The 1085-nt window shown below is 42.2% G+C and overlaps 1 protein-coding gene across 1 annotated transcript in view; it reads right to left on the bottom strand.

The window, feature by feature from the left end:
* LOC106470571 (MFS-type transporter SLC18B1-like) overlaps positions 1–1085 on the bottom strand; it is a gene marked incomplete at its 3' end in the record, with an annotated part of 51037 nt that overhangs the window by 22624 nt on the left and 27328 nt on the right. Inside the window, exon 4 of the mRNA XM_022399176.1 lies at positions 860–933. Within this exon, the coding sequence (XP_022254884.1) occupies positions 860–933 (74 nt within the window). The remainder of the gene's footprint in view (positions 1–859; positions 934–1085) is intronic.

The raw sequence follows: 1085 nt of genomic DNA on the forward strand, positions 1-1085 counted from the left end.
ACAGTTCCCAACTCTGTGTCTGATTTCACTCGTGGTACACAACAGGACAGTTCCCAACCTGTGTCTGACTTCACTCGTGGTACACAACAGGACAGTTCCCAATCTGTGTCCGACTTCACTCGTGGTACACAACAGGACAGTTCCCAATTTGTATGTGACTTCACTCGTGGTACACAACAGGACAGTTCCCAATCTGTGTCTGATTTCACTCGTGGTACACAACAGGACAGTTCCCAACCTGTGTCTGACTTCACTCGTGGTACACAACAGGACAGTTCCCAATCTGTGTCCGACTTCACTCGTGGTACACAACAGGACAGTTCCCAATCTGTGTCTGATTTCACTCGTGGTACACAACAGGACAGTTCCCAACCTGTGTCTGACTTCACTCGTGGTACACAACAGGAAAGTTCCCAATCTGTGTCCGACTTCACTCGTGGTACACAACAGGATATTTCCCAATCTGTGTCTGATTTCACTCGTGGTACACACCAGGACAGTTCCCAATCTGTGTCCGACTTCACTCGTAGTACACAACAGGATAGTTCCCAATCTGTGTCCGACTTCACTCGTGGTACACAACAGGACAGTTCCCAACCTGTGTCTGACTTCACTCGTGGTACACAACAGGACAGTTCCTGATCGCTTAGATGGTCTGGTTAGCAAATATTATTTGAAATCGAAATTTAAACATGTATTTCTGCTGAGATATGAACTCAATCACAGAGTGTTAAAACGAGATATGAGCTCAATCACAGAGTGTTAAAACGATTAGATGTTAGTAAAAAACTATAATAAATGTTTCGATATATTCCCTTTTTGAGTTACCTGAACAGCAAAAAGTAACAAAGTCACTTACCCAAACAAAATACAGCATGATCCACAAACAAATAGACCACAATAAGTTAGAAATTTAGCCTTGAGGATGGGGAGCTGGAAGCAGATAAATCAACAATTAGAAACACATACATGAGAGAGTAATGCATAGTGATATGTGGTCATCCTAATATAAGATACAAACAGTAAAGTGATATGTGGTCATCGTAATATAAGATACAAACAGTAAAGTGATATGTGGTCATCCT

Source organism: Limulus polyphemus, unplaced genomic scaffold (genome assembly GCF_000517525.1).
Source record: "Limulus polyphemus unplaced genomic scaffold, Limulus_polyphemus-2.1.2 Scaffold4090, whole genome shotgun sequence".
Taxonomy (NCBI): Eukaryota; Metazoa; Arthropoda; class Merostomata; order Xiphosura; family Limulidae; genus Limulus; species Limulus polyphemus.